The sequence below is a fragment of the Salarias fasciatus genome, chromosome 20, assembly GCF_902148845.1.
Source record: "Salarias fasciatus chromosome 20, fSalaFa1.1, whole genome shotgun sequence".
Taxonomy (NCBI): Eukaryota; Metazoa; Chordata; class Actinopteri; order Blenniiformes; family Blenniidae; genus Salarias; species Salarias fasciatus.
In genome coordinates, this window is record NC_043764.1 from 337,983 (window position 1) to 352,943 (window position 14,961).

A 14,961-nucleotide genomic window follows, 5' to 3' on the forward strand; every position below is an offset into this window, starting at 1 on the left:
AGATGACACAGATCGATTCCCTGATTGAACTCAGCAGTGCTCCACTCAATGCAGGTGAATCAATACAGGAGGCCTCAAATGAAGATCCTGGGGGGTCCTGGGAGGTCCTGGGGGTTCCTGCAGGGGGTTCTTAGCTTACAACAGAACATTGATTAATGACACGTAGTAGTACAGGTGCAGAGTGAGAAAGGAAAGCAGTAAAGTTAAAGTGGGAGCAGGGCTCAGTAAACCTCTGGCACCCGGTCTGGGTCAGGGTGGTCCCGAGTGATCAATGAATTCAATGGATCAGCTGTTTTGATTGATGCCCAGTTCGGAACCTTTTGCACACATTGAGTCCAGGTTGTTTCATATCAATGGATCAGCTGTTGATTGGTGGTCTGTTTGCGATCCCAGTGCACCCCCTGGGACCCTTGGGTCCTCCTGTGATTGGACGGTCTCACAGCAGAAGTCCTGCTGGCCACTCCCACTACTTTTCCTCATGTCATTGATGATCTTGGAGAAGGAAGATAAAGTCCTCCGTAGGGCTGGACCATATGGCCAAAAATGTTATCATGATATAGGTCATAATTTCGGTCGATACGATATAATTCCGATATATATATAAATAATACAAAAGCCTCAGAAAAACTGTTAAGAATCATGTAGATAATGGACTAGCTGTAAAACTAGAAGCTATTTATCCAGGAAGCTCCTCCAGTAAAACATTTTAGAAATAAAACCTACAATAAATAAATTCTTTACCTTTTATTTAAGAAATATGAAATCACTGTCAACTAAATGTAAGTTTCACCTTTTTCAATATAAATAGCTTTAACTTTACACTTAAATACAGTTATGTATTTGTCATGGATTCAAACACAGCTGCTTCAACCAGGAAGAAAAATAAAAGTGTTCAGATTTACTGCAATAAACAGAAAAAAGAGTGAGCAACAACAATCATAAATATCACTGGACAGGGGACTGAAATAACTGCCAGACACTCACCTTTTCAATAATAATAGCTTGTCTAAACTACAACACAGTTTTTATTATAAAAATTAAAGTGCTCAGAATTACTCAGGTTAAGTACAGATTACTTCAGGTTGCAGTGATTATGGTGACACTGCAGCGAATCCCTGTACTGTTTTTTTTTTTGTGTGGTATTTGTCTTCACTGCTGCAGCGTCTTGTAAATTGTAGACGCTCCCTGAACCCCGCAGCACCACCACCTTTGTTTCTGCTGCTTGACAGACAGATACTTTCAATGAAAATGAGCTGGCAGCCTGTCGTCCAGCTGACAGCGACGGGATGGAGGCTCCTCTGTGTGTTACTGACGTTTTGTTAAAGAGTTATTGAGACCGAAAGTCCACATCTGTCAACATGCTGCCAGCTTTACTGGACTGTTCAGTGAATGATATTCCTAATTCGTGGCCACTAATTAGTATTTCATGCACACAATTTATTATTTCGTGGCCACAAACTAGCTTGTTCAGTCGCGTTTACATCACCAGTTCTCATTTTGGAGCTCAAACTCACCGCGGTGGAGCTAGCTTGTAGCCTGAGCTGAGGACGGCCAGCTGTGGCTGCCGAGTTCTGATCACTCTCTTGCGGCGCTTTCTGCTCGGCTTGAATCAGCGGCGCCGTGAACAGCAGTTAGTGACTGTGAAACGCAGACTGTAATGCAATGCACTGTAATGTAATGTAATGTAATGTAATGCACTATATCGAAAATGTGTTTAAAACTCATATCACCGTTACTGGATAAAAATATACCGCGGTACATACTTTTTTTTTTTTTCTTTTCTCCCTTGTCCTGTTCGGCAGCTGGGGCGTGCAATATTGTATGATTGTAGCCTTTTACTATCCGAACAGATTTTAATGTCAGCAGCAGGACGAGACTGAATCTCCTCCTGCTGCTGCCTTTATTTAAAGCTGGCATCCGGCATGGCTGAGGACAGGACCGGGACGGAAACGCTCAGAGAGCGAGAGACAGAAAGAGAGAGAGATAAAGAGAGGGAGAACGGGGGGGGGGGGCACAACCTATGTACAAAGTCACAATACAAAACAGTGTTGTCGACGCACCACACGCAACCTAGAACAATCCCAAACCCCCATTTTTTTTTTTTTTTTTTTTTCCCCGAACCATATTAGTGAACAGACCAGGCCACAAAAATAAAAGGAGGTGTAGGGGAGGACGGAAATGCAAGGACACCACAAACCCTTTTTTTTTTTTTTTTTTTGGAATATAGCTAGTCGTAACTAGTAGTAACTAGTAGTAACTAGTAGTAACTAGTAGTAACTAGTAGTAAACTCGGGGCGTGCATCAAGAGAGGTCTGCTACAGATCACCATTGTTCTAACCACCACAGGAAGACAAGGTAACCCAGTATGTAAAGAGTGATTAAAGATCAACATGATCATGTGAATATGATGGTGACAGTGATGGTGATAGTGATCATGCATATATGACCTCTGACCTCTGAGAAGGCCAGAAGCAGGCCAGAGAGGCCCTCAGAGCCCAGACAGCCGGCAGACATCACAGAGCCCGGATCCAAGCCGGTATGTACCGCGGTACATACTGCTATCGAAATTTTGTCCAGCCCGAACCCTCCCGGTGGGGAAGGAATAGCAGTGGACGAGTGAAAAGCAGCGATTTGAGGCTTGAAGTCCCGTCCTGACCTGCTCACTCAGCTGAACTCAAACCACCGCTGCAATGGCAGAACCATTGCAGAACCATCGTAACATACTTCCTGTCTTGTCCTGTCTCTCTCTCTCTGTCTTGTTCTTGTTCTCTCTCTCTCTCTCTCTCTCTCTCTCTCTCTCTCATGTGCATTAGTGAGGAGAAAAGCTGGTATTTACATCAGCCAAGGTCAAAGAGAAGGTTAAGGTCTGCTTCTGCTCAAACAGCAGCATTGATCAGCCTCCATGACTTGCAAAGATGTGTGTGTGTGTGTGTGTGTGTGTGTGTGTGTGTGTGTGTGTGTGTGTGTGTGTGTGTGTGTGTGTGTGTGTGTGCTCGTCTCTGCCCTCGTTCAGACAGGAGACAGCAGGTTTCTTCGGCACTGGGATGATGGTGGAAGACTTGAAACCTCGAGGGACCACAGTCTGGTCCAGGGGGGGGGGCCACAGTCTGGTCCAGGGGGGGGGACCACAGCCTGGTCCAGGGGGGGGGGACCACAGCCTGGTCCAGGGGGGGGGACCACAGCCTGGTCCAGGGGGGGGACCACCGTCTGGTCCAGGGGGGGGGACCACCGTCTGGTCCAGGGGGGGGGACCACAGCCTGGTCCAGTGGGGGGGACCACAGCCTGGTCCAGTGGGGGGACCACCGTCTGGTCCAGGGGGGGGACCACAGCCTGGTCCAGGGGGGGGGACCACCGTCTGGTCCAGGGGGGGGACCACAGCCTGGTCCAGGGGGGGGACCACAGCCTGGTCCAGGGGGGGGGACCACAGTCTGGTCCAGGGGGGGGACCACAGCCTGGTCCAGGGGGGGGGACCACAGTCTGGTCCAGGGGGGACCACAGCCTGGTCCAGGGGGGGGGACCACAGTCTGGTCCAGGGGGGGGGACCACAGTCTGGTCCAGGGGGGGGACCACAGCCTGGTCCAGGGGGGGGGACCACAGTCTGGTCCAGGGGGGACCACAGCCTGGTCCAGGGGGGGGACCACAGCCTGGTCCAGGGGGGGGGACCACAGTCTGGTCCAGGGGGGACCACAGCCTGGTCCAGGGGGGGGGACCACAGTCTGGTCCAGGGGGGACCACAGCCTGGTCCAGGGGGGGACCACAGTCTGGTCCAGGGGGGTGTTGAACAAGTCAGTGAGCTGATCGGACAGTCCAGACCAGTCGTCCAGGGATCTGATCAGGGCCTGCAGCTTTCCTCAGGGTCTCAGCACAGCCGTGGATTCAGTCTCAGTGCCTGCTCATTGCTCATTTGCTCATTGAGCGGGCGGGGGGGGGGGGGGGGGGGGGGGTCCTGACAGGGGAGGGGGGTGGAGCTTTTCTCATGGGGGGGGGGGGGTCCTCACATGGGTGTGGTTGAGGGCTTCAAACCTTCGGAAGTTATTGAGCTCATTGAGGAAGCCGATGTGTCTTGCAGGGGGGGGGATGATGTTTTGTGGTCAGGGACGGTCCTGATGCCACAGCTGTCTGGTATTACCAGGGTCCTGGAAGAAGCCTGGATCTTTTGGCTGTGGGTGACCGTTCAGATCGGCCCTCGCTGATCTCAATGCCCCCGTGTCACCTGACTTGAATGCAGCATTAATCTCCCGAAGTCTGGCCCGCACCTCCTTGTTCAGCCAAGGCGTCTGATTGGCCCGTGTGACGATGGTCTAGGTGGGAGTGGCCTCCTCCATTCACCAGCGGATGTACATAGACACAGACGCAGCATCTCCTCCACCTTGGTGTGAAGGTTCTCGTCAGCAGCGCCTCTCTGGACACGGTCCAGTCTGGGATCCAGAGCAGTCCTGCAGACGTGGCTCCCTCAGGCTTCAGGGGGTTTTCCTCTGGTCAGCAGGTCCTGGAATCAGCAGGACTGAGAGAGGAGCCAAGGTGGGGGTGGGGGGCGGCTCTGGAGGCCTTCTGGATGTGGGTGTGCTCTCCCCCCTTTCAGCAAAATCCACATGTTGGTCGGAATCAGGCAGAACAGTCTTCATGCTGGTTCGGTTAAAGTCCGCAGCAGCAGTGTAACCACTGGGTGGGACATGTGGACGGCAGGTCTCTGAGGGACATGTGGACGGCAGGTCTCTGATGGGACATGTGGACATGGACGGCAGGTCTCTGATGGGACATGTGGACGCGGACGGCAGGTCTCTGATGGGACATGTGGACGTGGACGGCAGGTCTCTGAGGGACATGTGGACGTGGACGGCAGGTCTCTGAGGGACATGTGGACGTGGACGGCAGGTCTCTGATGGGACATGTGGACGTGGACGGCAGGTCTCTGATGGGACATGTGGACGTGGACGGCAGGTCTCTGAGGGACATGTGGACGTGGACGGCAGGTCTCTGATGGGACATGTGGACGTGGACGGCAGGTCTCTGATGGGACATGTGGACGTGGACGGCAGGTCTCTGAGGGACATGTGGAGTCTGGTCCTTGCCGGCTTTGGATGCTGGCAGCCAGTCCAGGGTGATGCTGCCTCGGGGACAGACGAGTTCAGCCATGTCTCTGTGATGAGGACGCAGCGGTTCCGTAACTAGAACCAGCTTCAGGTAGTCCGGTTCTGTCTCCGGGGACGTGTCCAGCTGGGTCCAGCTGGGTCATTGATCTGGGATCACGTCTGTAAATTCCAGGGAAACAAAGTTTCTTGTGAATGCAGTGGAACAAACAGAGGCCAGGGCGGGATTCCCAAGTCACAGCAAATTCTAATCGTGTGCAAATCGGTCATGAGAATGTTGAATTTTAGTTTTTCATTATTTTTATTGTAGCCTTCACATGACAACCCTCGACGGTTCCATGGTTCCTGACAGTGTAGTGCGTTGCTTTAAATGCTGTTGACCAAACACGTGACTTTCAGACCAACTTTCAGCTGGGGGCTGCAGGTGGGGGGCTGTGGGAGTCCTCCGGTCGGCTGCTGGTCTCGTTCTGGTTCTGGCTCTGAGCGAGGAGCCTCTGCAGGACACTGACGCTGCTGGTGTCTGTGTTGCAGATGAAAGCCATGTCTGACGAGACGGAACAGAGGATGTGTGACGAGGACTTCGGCTCGGACGAGGAGGGCGAGGACGCCGACGTGGAGTCCTACCTGGAGGACAACAGCAGCGAGCTGATGGACCGGCTGAGGGAGCTGGAGGTGAGTCTTCTGCTGCAGCGTGGTGGTGAAAGCGCCACCATGAACCTGCCCTCCTTTTAAACCAGACCTTGATCCCGACGGCTCGGTCCCGGCTGGACCGTCCCCTCTCGGCTGGGACATGGCGACTCTGATGCCGGGCTTCCCCGCCACAGCTTACTTTTATTTTCCAGCGCACAGGATGAAAGGGGTGGAGATCCGCCTCCATCCCCAGGAACCCCACGCCCCGACCCAAATGTGTTTTAGCTGAGTCCTCGCTGGAGGACAGAACCCCTCCAGGCTCGTCCTCTGGTGGGGACTCTCAGAACCTTCATCTGTCCGTCCCGTCAAACATGAGGACAGCTCAATACCTGCTGATTCTACCTGCTGCTGATGAAACCCCAGAGTCCAGAGGGGTTCTGATCCATTCAGGTTTCAAACAGCATGTCACTCAACAGAGGAACCCCCCTGGACCCAGTTCTAACCATCCTGGACCAGGTCTAACCACCCAGGACCTGGTCTAACCACCCTGGACCAGGTCTAACCACCCAGGACCAGGTCTAACCCACCCTGGACCTGGTTCTAGTTGTGAGTGAAGAGCTATACTTGAATGAGGATTGTAGCTCTTGCAGAGCCAGTGGCCATGAGTGTTGTGCTTCTGCAATGCATCATGGGAGTGTGGGATAGGGGACTGATTGTTTAGTGGGTTATTTCGAGGTTCTGCTGTCACTGGTGTTCTTGTGGTTCTGTTGTGTTGTGTTCTTGGAGTTTAGTGAAGCTCATGAGTTGATTTGAACATTCGATGTTCCCCGGCTCGCTTCTTATAAGTTGATAATAAAATAAAAAGCCGTGCCGAGAGTTTCTGAGAACGACCCAGACTCTGTACGCTTTACAGAACCAGCTATGTGGCCCTTCCTGGGTGGGCCCCCTTCCAGCTGCCCCCCCCCCCCCTTCACAGCCACATCTGCTCCAGCTGCTCTGTCCTTGGTGGTTCTCCAGCGGTTCCTGTTCCTTGGTTCTGATGTTCCGTCACTGGGAATTGATCCATCCATCACTACCGCTCTCTCCTCATGGTTCTGCTGGTTCTCCTAGCTCTCTTGGTTCTCCTGGTTCTCCTCCACCACCACAGCATGTCAGTCTGGATCCTGGTTCCCCCAGGATCCTGGTTTATGTGTATACAGTCAGTCATATCGATTATTGACAATTCTTTGTGGGAAACTGGTCAAATGTGTTACCGAGCAGGCCTTCCGATCAGTTCCTTCCTGATCAGCTGTGGATCAGTACATGCAGTCTGTCCCTGTGGTCACGTCTCTGTCCACCAGTCTGTCCATCAGAGACCGGGTTCCTGCTGACTCGGGTGTTCGCTCACGTTGCAGGCGGAGAATTCAGCTCTGGTGCTGGCCAATGAGAATCAGCGAGAAGCATACGAGAGGTGCCTGGACGAGGTGAGTTGGCCGTGGACGTGGTTGAGACGGCTGTGGACAGTGTCCTCCACGCTCACTGTCCTCCTGTGTCTCCAGGTGGCCAATCATGTGGTCCAAGCTCTGCTCAACCAGAAGGTAACAGGAAGCCTGGAGCCGGGCTACACACACACCACTTCCCCCACTGGCCCACAATATGAAGTGTGTGTGTGTGTGTGTGTGTGTGTGTGTGTGTGTGTGTGTGTGTGTGTGTGTGTGTGTGTTCAGGATCTGAGGGAGGAGTGTATCAAGCTGAAGATGTTGGTGTTTGACCTGGAGAGGCAGAATCGAGCGCTTTGTGAGCTTTTTCAGCAGAAACTTCCCAACCATCCCTCCACTACTCACTACCAGGTACCTGCTCTCTCTCACACACACACTCACACACACATACACACACTCACACACACACACACGCACACACACGCCGCCACAGCAGCCAGCACTCAGCAGCTCTGCCTGCATGGAAACATCTGGACAGCCCTGGAAGGAGGAGACTCCAGTCTCAGCAGGAAAACGCTGATAAAACTGAAATCTGCACATTAACATGAGCACGGTCTTTTATGAAGGCCAGGAAATGTTCAAAAACAAGTTCATGGAATCAAAATCTTAAAAACAGACGTATTAATAGTATTTTTAGTGGTGTCAATGCTGTTTTTTTAAGCTCCCATTGGTCCCTGCAGAGAGCTTTGATGTGGTTCAGAGAACTCTTCTCTCACTAAAACTCGTCCTCAATGCTGTCAAGACCAAACTAACGTTGTGAGAAGCTAAAATGTCCTGTTCCTCCAGTGTCCCTCATCGAGGAGGTTCTTGGTGTCTGTCTTGACGACGGTCTCTCCTTTAAACCCCACACAGAGAACACGGCAAAGAAACTCAAACTGAAGCTGGATTTTTTCTTCAGGAAAAAGTTCTGCTTTTCTTTTAACTTGAAAAACCGTCTTATCACTGTGGCTGTTTTATCAGTTTTAGATTACGGAGATTTGTTTTATATGGAAGCTTCTGCTCAGTGTCTTCGCAGGACAGACCGTCTCTGTCATGTCTCTCTAAAGGCCAGTACACACTCCAGGATTATCTCAATCTTCCCCGATTCAGAGACACACTAGAAGACAACAGAGGACAGATCGCAGCAGGTCTTCCTCTCCTGATCTTCCAGTGTGTGTCGCTCTGGAGCAGAACACACACTAGAAGATCGTCCAGCATGACTCTGCTTCCCTTCATTCCTGTGTTCACATTCATCTCCGCTGTTGATCATAAGTGGAGAACTCATTCATTCCCTCAGTTCATTCATTCACTTCAGTGTTGCTCCTTCAGCGCAGACCCCCCCCCCCCCCAGCACAGACTGAAAATTTAAATGTTCCACTACAGAAGAGGGAAACATAGTTTGAGATCTTTCTCTTATAATGTACCCTCCACATTTGATAATAATGCAGCTTATTAATGTGTGTGTGTTTATTTTTTTTACTTTTGACTCCTGAGTGGAGCAGTAGAATAAAGTTTTTAGTAGTCTATGACAAATAAATGTACTTTTTTCAGTCACCAAATGTCTGAAATCATTCTCTTTGTCCCCAGAATGGATGGTTTACACCAGAATAAAAACTCGTTGAGCTTTGGTTAGGAAAAGTTTCATTGTGCGTCCACTCTGTCTCTGAAGGCGGATTTATTAATATTTATTTTTCCCCCCTCATTCTTCCGTGATGGTTAATCATGGAGATGTATTAAAACATTGGGATTATTGCAGGACTGGCGGAGATGCAGATGAACGTATTAGATCGGACTCTGAATGGAGGAAACAGTCGCTGAGGATGAACCTCTCTCTGTCTGCACTGCTGAGTTCAGGAGCTCTGGCTTTTCTCTTTCACTGTCATATACTGAATATATTTCACAAACATATATTCATGTCTCCCCCACTCACAGCTGAGGGGGTTTTTTAAGCAGCTGCACCTTGGTGAGACGGAGCTGTTCAGCCAATCAGGGAGCTTTATTCCGGGGGTGTGGACAGGTCGGCTCTCAGCTGATCGGCTCCTCTCTCTGCTCACCACACCACAGGATTTATGATTGGAAATATTAAACAGGTTCATTATCTACGATCTCCCCTTCTGACGCCTCATGAGCGGCTCCGACCGGAAAACATCTCTCGGAACCACCGAACACCAGGAAGGCCGGACCGGACTCATTAGCAGACCACCAACAGTCGGACCCTGCCGGTTTCGATCGGGAGGAGAAGATCGGGGCAGAATTCCGCCTGATCATCCTGTAGTGTGTGCTGGCCTTAAGATCATAGGTGAAAGTAAGCCGGAACGCACCGGAACGCCGTGCCGGTAAGAAAGATCCTGGCCTCCTCTCCTGGAACGCCCCGGAACGCCTCTGAAAAGCAACTTTCACTCATGCATACAAAGCGAGCCCTTTCTTTTTTCAAGCAAATTTTACCGAAATAAGTGTAAAATTGATGAATACATAAAAGCCATCTCCAGACTACATCTTCTGTGACGTGTTGAACAAGGTTAATGCGCCTGACCAGCACTGGAGCACTGGCTTACCGGGACAGGTTGCAGCTTGTAGCGGCAGTCTCTCGCTGTAGCGTAACGTTAATCCAGTGTCCACTGCTGTGTGTTTTTTGCAGACAACAGGGTCGTCATTTTTGCAAAATAAACAAAACATAAATCCACAAGTAATAAATTGTGAGGGTTCACGCGTCGTAAAATATTCTCCGTCCCTGTCATGCGAGCAGCATCACTCCTTCCGCAAACAAGCACATGTGGAAGTGAGGTAAACTCAATGCGTTCGTTTCATTGGATGGCTGGTTGCCTTGGTGATGTAAGGACCCCGCCCCCCGTCCCCGCCTCAAGAGACAGCCAGGACAGGTCAAAAATGCAAAGAAAAATTAAAAAAAAAAAACATTTAACTAAAAACAACATATATTATATATATATCATACATATTGTTGTGGCGGCAGGCGCCGCTGGGGGCCGCCATACTGTTTGGTGCCGCAAGGCATCATGGGAGGGGATTGTTCGGGCCGTTTCAAGATGTATTTTGTGTTAAAATTTGTTAAAATGTACTTCGTTTTGTTAAAGTTTGTTAAGTTATTGATTTTCTATGTGTTGAAGCCGTTTTTCCGGTCTTTTTACGTCAAGTTTCATTTACGTTATGTTGGGCCAACAGTGAGAAGGGTCGGTGTGAGACTGACTTGGCCTCTGTGCCGATATTTTTTGGTGTGAGTGACATGCTTTCAGAATTAATTAGTTGTTAGAAAAACCAAAAGCTTATGATGATTTGATGTGCAAATCGTTGCCTTTGTTGTGAATAGGTCGTTGCCGCTGTTACAATATGTATTGTATTTAAACATCCCAAATAATTATCAAGCAACTAAAAAAATATTATGCTTTCAAGAATGTCAAAAAAGAGCAGGATTTATCAATATCTGTTTTGTACGATGCTCGCACGCTTTGTGCACAAACTAAAAAAAATTTTTGAGTTGCACAGTTCCTGCAAGAATCTTATCTTACTTTCACCCCTGCTTAAGATTCATAGCGAACTGTAAAGTCCAGACCGTCCCTGGGACTGGTCCTCTGGTGTGGGACGGTCATCCTCGTCCTCTAGGAGACTTGGACATGGCTCGGTCTGTTGTCCTCCTACATCTGCAGCTCAGAGTCGACTCTCACTTTCTGAACTCAGAGGATTATTTGCTGCTTTCTGTTCCGTTTGTCACAGAACTCAGAAAAAGAGCTTTTTGGTTTTCAGCTCCATAAACGAGGAAGCAGCTGCAGGCCTGAACTTACCCAACTGGTTCAATGAGCTCTTTAAAACCAGGATGAGAACCTGAGACAGATTCTTTTATGTGCAACTGTTGTTCTTAATTTTTCTTGTAATTTATAACACTGTGTATTTATTGCAACTTTGTAATCCCCAGGACTCCCTTGAAAAAGAGGATTTTAATCTCAGTGGAGCTTCCTGGTTAAATAAAGGTTAAATGAATAAATAAATTTGGAATAAAATCTTTCAGTAACAAGGGCCTTAAATGAACTGCACATCAACCACCACCAAATGCAGCCGAACAATGAGAAAAGACAGCAAAGGTCCTTCAAAAGCCTGATCAGTGTCCAGACTGTCAGGATGGAGCTGCAGTGAGCCGGACAGGAGGCAGCAGGAAGAGGAAGTGCTCTGAGCTGTAGACCCTGGAACCAGCCTTCTGCTGCTGAACAGGAACAGGACAGGGTTCCACCGGTTTCGGGCCCATTGCTTCAGACATGTGCTTTCCCCTCTGCTCCTCGTTGTTCCATCAGTGCGTGTTCTCTCATCATAACGGCCCGTTACAGGTCCAGGCAGGACCCCTCCCGGACTACGCTGCTCAGCTGCACAATGACTCGGCCAAAGCGGCGGAGCCTGCACAGACCGAAGCACAAGCCAAGGTGACTGTTAGCAGAGTTGAGCCTTTGGAACCAGACCCCGGCCCCTCTGGCCTTCCGCTGGCTTCCAGCTGTTGTCCTTTCAGAAACAAGCTCACTCCTAATCTGCCTTCCACTTACTTCCTGTACGCATGCACTGGAAGGTCCTGAGGTCCTGAATGGTTTGGCTCTCACTGACGCTGGTCTTTTCTGTCTGAAGGGAAATGGGCTCCGGACACAGCACGCCTCCCCGGGCCCCCGGGGCCCCGCTCCCTCCATGGAGGCCCTGTCCCCCTTCTTCAAGAAGAAAGCACACATCCTGGAGGTCCTGCGCAAAATGGAGGAGACGGACCCCCTGAAGTTCCACCCGTCCACCACAAGCCTGTCCTTCTGCGACTACAGCCAGGTGCTCATGTCCACCGAGGCCGTCCTCACCGCTGACGTCCTCCCACTGCACACACACTGCCGCTGCCGCTGCTCTGACGCTGAAGCACACCAGCATGTCAACGGCGACGGGGGGGCAAAGTGCGAGGGGGGCCCCAGCTGCTGCTTACACTGCAAGAGGAGCCCGGACGGCTCCCCGAAGCCCTGCACCCATGTCTGTAGTCCTTCTAAAGCCCCCCCCGCCGCCCACAGCCAGGCCATGCCTCCAGCTGCTGTGGTCAAATGTCCCAATAAGCACAGACCAGCAGAGTCTGCACCCCCAAAACAGTGTCCCAAGAATGAAGGCCCCCAGCAGCTCGTGAGCGCCTCCTCCAGCCCATCAGTCACACCCGTAGCCGGTCCGAGTCCCGACGCGAGAGGGCTGAAGCAGGAAGACCCAGACAGCTGTGTGAATGTGAGCACCTCGGAAGAGCTAACTGGTTTCTGTGCTCCTTCCCATCTGCCCGGCTCTGCTGAGGACAGGGCACAGGTGTCCCACTGCGACAGGGACGCGAGTGGCGGCGGTCGCAACAGCCTGCCGACCGTTACTGCCGCCGCGCCGAACGAGCCTTTAGCCATCCCTGAGCAAGACGGCGCCTACCAGGAGGCTTCCACCGTGAGAGCCGGCGCCTCCGTCAGCCCCAGCCCATCCTGCCTCAGCGACGTCAAAACCGCTGCCATCAGCTCGCCGTCCAAACTGCTCAAGTTCCTGAAGATTCCCTCAATAGGGGACAAATCTCCGGCTTCTAACGCCACCGTCCGTCTCAGCCCCCAGCTCACCCGCAACTCCAGGATCCCCTGTCGCACCAACAACTACGAGGTGTACCACTCCCCGGTTCCCACCCGCAGAGCCACCACCACAGAGCGTTGCAGACCACCCCCACCTCCACCCGCCCGGTCCGAGTCCTACCCCACCACACACTCCGCACCAACCTCCCCTCCTCAGCCGGAAGACGTCTGCTCCCCACCCACCAAGGACATAAGCTACAGTAGCCTTTCTGCTCCGAAAAACAGTGTTGGCTCAAAGATGGAGAGTCCCTCCTCTGCTTCCTCCTCCTCTCCCAAAGTCTCTCAGAGGGTCCCTCATTATGAAAATGTCTGTGAAATGTCTGCCCACTCCAGAGAGGAAGAACCAACCCAAGGACTCGAGAAAAGAACCACTTTTCCATCTCAAATAAAGGCAAATGGTAGCGACAGAAAACTTGTTAAATCATTACCAGAAAATGTTCTGAATCCAGCTCCTCAACGAAAGCAGTCCTCGTCAACATCTGAGTCCACGTCGGACGAGGAGGACTCGGACAGCCCGGTGTGGGTCAATCATCACAGCCTGCCCCATTCCTCCTCCCAGGCCAGAGCTCAAAGCAGAACCAACTACTCCAGAGAGCAACGGGACCCGGGTCTGCGAGAGGCGGCCATGCCGAGTTCAGAGGTTACCCAGCCTCCACCTCCACCTCCAGCCAGGAGGAGCGAGTCCTCATCCATTCCCAAGAGGCCAACAAGTAGCACAGCCAGAGCTCAGGCCGACTCTAGTCATCACACTTTTAAAGATCGGCTGGCAGCACTGGGAAAACTGAGGAGCTCCGAGGATTTACAAGCTGGCCTCACAGCCAGCCAGAGCATGTACGTAGAGGACAGGAGCAAGACAGCAGAGAGATCAGTGGAGGTCCAGAAAGAGGAGCAGAGACATCTGAAACACATCGACTTATCAGATAGCAAACCTAAAAGTAGCATTGGTGGTCTGAAGTATCTGGGGTCGTCCCAGATGTATGACCAGGCGGCGAAGTCTCAGTCTGATGTGGCTAAACAAGAACTCTGTGTGAAACCAGAGAGCTCCAAAAGCAAAATAGGGTTACCCTCTCCCAACGCCGATGCTCCCCAGGTTCTACGCAACAACATCAAGTGTCCCGGCTCTCTGAACCTGGCCTACAGCGTGAAGCCTGGCGTTGGTCCTCACAGCAGCAGCCCCAACAAGATTCCCCCAAAGTCACCATCCAAACCTGGTCCGGGACCATCAGTCTACAGAGGGGGAAAGCCTTCAGAGGCCCCACGGTATTCGTCCAAATCAGAGGAGAGGACCAAGATCAGTGGAAAAGGAAAGAAGAACCCGATGTACGGGGACAGCCTCCCCCCGCCTCCTCTGAGACCGCCGGCGGAGGGAGAGAAGCCTCTGCAGCCGGGCCCGAGCCCCCAGTCTGCCATCGAGCAGAAAGTGATGAAGGGCATTGAGGAGAACATGCTGAAGCTGCAGGAGCAGGACAGAGGAGGGCCGGGGGCAGAGGTCAAGCAGAAAGCATCCAACGGCATCGCCAGCTGGTTCGGCCTGAAGAAGAGTAAACTGCCTGCTCTGAGTCGCAAGACCGACGCCGCCAAAGCCAAGGAGGAGAAGAAGGAGTGGAAGATCAACATTCCCTCAGTGGGCAGGGACTCTGTGAAAATGGCCACAAGGTGCAAGGAGGGCGTGGAAGGCCTGAACATCTCCACGCTGATGGAGAAGGCCGAGGGCCTGCGGAGGGCCCTGGAGGAGGAGCGGGCCTACGTGGAGCGGTCCGGCAGGGGCCACTCCTGCGAAGTGGTGATGGACCAGGCTCAAGGGCAGCTGGCTGTCATGTACAGAGGAGCTCGCTCCGACAACTTCATGCAACAGCTGCTGAATAGGTGAGAACGCTGCAGAACACCAACCGTCGCTTTTGGCACTGAGCTTCACCTTTATGTTGATATACTTTCAAAGTGTCAACTTCTTTTTTACAGAAAGTAGGTTGCTGTAAATGCATCAATGAAGTGTCGACTGTCATGTGGCAGGGGTGTTTATCTAGACTTTTCTGGACCTTTTTTCTACACAGATATTTGTGGAAAGGTATAAGGAGAGGCCAGAGTTACACTGAGCTTCCCGTGGGTGGGAGTCACCGGGCTCATGATACTGACACTGTCCTGATACAGCAGCACTGCCATGATCAACAC

At 51.7% G+C, this 14,961-nt stretch overlaps 1 protein-coding gene across 1 annotated transcript in view; it reads left to right on the forward strand.

Annotated features, from left to right (window-relative positions):
• nckap5l (NCK-associated protein 5-like) overlaps window positions 1–14,961 on the forward strand; it is a 46,923-nt gene that overhangs the window by 15,168 nt on the left and 16,794 nt on the right. Inside the window, 6 exon segments of the mRNA XM_030119033.1 lie at window positions 5,622–5,762; window positions 7,115–7,183; window positions 7,259–7,297; window positions 7,427–7,549; window positions 11,512–11,604; window positions 11,801–14,658. Of these exon segments, the coding sequence (XP_029974893.1) occupies window positions 5,622–5,762; window positions 7,115–7,183; window positions 7,259–7,297; window positions 7,427–7,549; window positions 11,512–11,604; window positions 11,801–14,658 (3,323 nt within the window).